At 41.5% G+C, this 1461-nt stretch overlaps 1 protein-coding gene across 1 annotated transcript in view; it reads right to left on the reverse strand.

Annotated features, from left to right (window-relative positions):
- Nucleotides 1-1216, reverse strand: part of rgs5a (regulator of G protein signaling 5a) — a gene marked incomplete at its 5' end in the record, with an annotated part of 48016 nt that extends 46800 nt beyond the window's left edge. Inside the window, 1 exon segment of the mRNA XM_084308352.1 lies at nucleotides 1059-1216. Coding sequence (XP_084164478.1) covers nucleotides 1059-1216 — 158 coding nt within the window.
- Between the last annotated feature and the right edge of the window lie 245 nt (nucleotides 1217-1461).

Below are 1461 nucleotides of genomic sequence, written 5' to 3' on the forward strand. Positions count from 1 at the left end.
GCATCAACGCTAGCTGGCTGGCTACAACAATGGAGGATGGTATTCCTCCCTGCGGGACCAATATTATTCTATGACAGCCCCGCCCCCATTCGCTAACCAACCAATCACTGCTACGCAACATCAACGCAAGGTTGTTCAGATTAGATTTTGGGGAGAGGTACGCAGCATCCTCGCAACACAGTCTACAAGCCCCTCTGCAACATGTTGCGTTGAAGTCTTGCTGATGTTGTGTTGCAGTTGCTTTGCAGTTTCTGTAGCATGCAGAGCCTTTAGACTGATCAGAACATGTTCGTGTTACTGATATTGACGCTCTCTAACTTTTGATATTAGCTATGAATGATAGTCCCTGGTCTGCTGTTATCGACTCTCTCCAACATTCACCCCCAGGTGTCAGGGTCGCTCACTGACTCCAGCCGGATTCCTGTTTAATCTTAAGCTTTACCTCGACTCCAGTGAGCAGGGGTGTAAAAAGGACCCAGAAATTATACTTAAGTGAAAGTATGGGTACTGTCTCAAAATCGTACTCAAGTAAAAGTCAGAGTATCTGGCTAAAAACACACTTGAGTAAAAGTAAAAAAGTGTCTACTTTTAAATGTACTTAAGTACTAAAAAGTTAAAGTAAAAACTTGTTTTCTGACTGTCTATTCTTCTGATAGCAGGTGTTTAATCAAAGATCCCTGCTTTCTAGTCTTAATTTTCCATTGATGCAGATTTGATTGGCTGTTTTAAATAAAGTGCGGCCGCAGGATTAATAACGTTAACGTTAGTTCGGCCAGAGAAACAAATATACATATTAAAATGGTTGGACCTGCAAGATTTGTACTTTGTAATTTGTAAGTCTGCATTTTAAATGTAAGGAGTAAAAAGTATGTTTTTTTTCTCTGAAATGTAATCGAGTAAAAGTAAAAGTATACAAACCTAATAATACTTGAGTAAAGTACAAATCACCAAAAACAGTATTTAAGTGTAACCAAGTACAAATACTCGGTTTTGTATAGATTCCAGTAACGAAACGGAAACTAGCATTGATGTTACCACTGAGCAACCTCAGCAGTGACCAGCCACCACTGTGCCACTCCTGCCACCTCTCCTCCACCACCACCACCACTCCCGGGACCTGGGTCGTCGTTTTCACCACCAGCAGCTCCCTCAGAACCGGATTGGCAGTCGTGCTATAGCAGCCCTCCTCACAACCTTCATCTTGGAGAATTATCATTCCAGACGCCCAAACAGGAACTCCTGGATAATTTTAAATTTGGCTTTTTTCCAGGTGGTTTCTTCTCAGCTTTATGTTAGTAAAAAAAGATTGGGTATTTTTTCATTATATGTTTGCCAATGTAAAGTAATAGACAGGCCTATGTGAGAGAGTAGAGGAAAATGTCCCCTGAGCTGCACACTGCTGTAGTCTTGCTTGTTTGATGTTTGGCACTGTCCATGGTTCTGATGCTTGTTTGACGTGCA

This window comes from Notolepis coatsorum (genome assembly GCF_963971535.1).
Source record: "Notolepis coatsorum genome assembly, chromosome: 2".
Classification (NCBI taxonomy): domain Eukaryota; kingdom Metazoa; phylum Chordata; class Actinopteri; order Aulopiformes; family Paralepididae; genus Notolepis; species Notolepis coatsorum.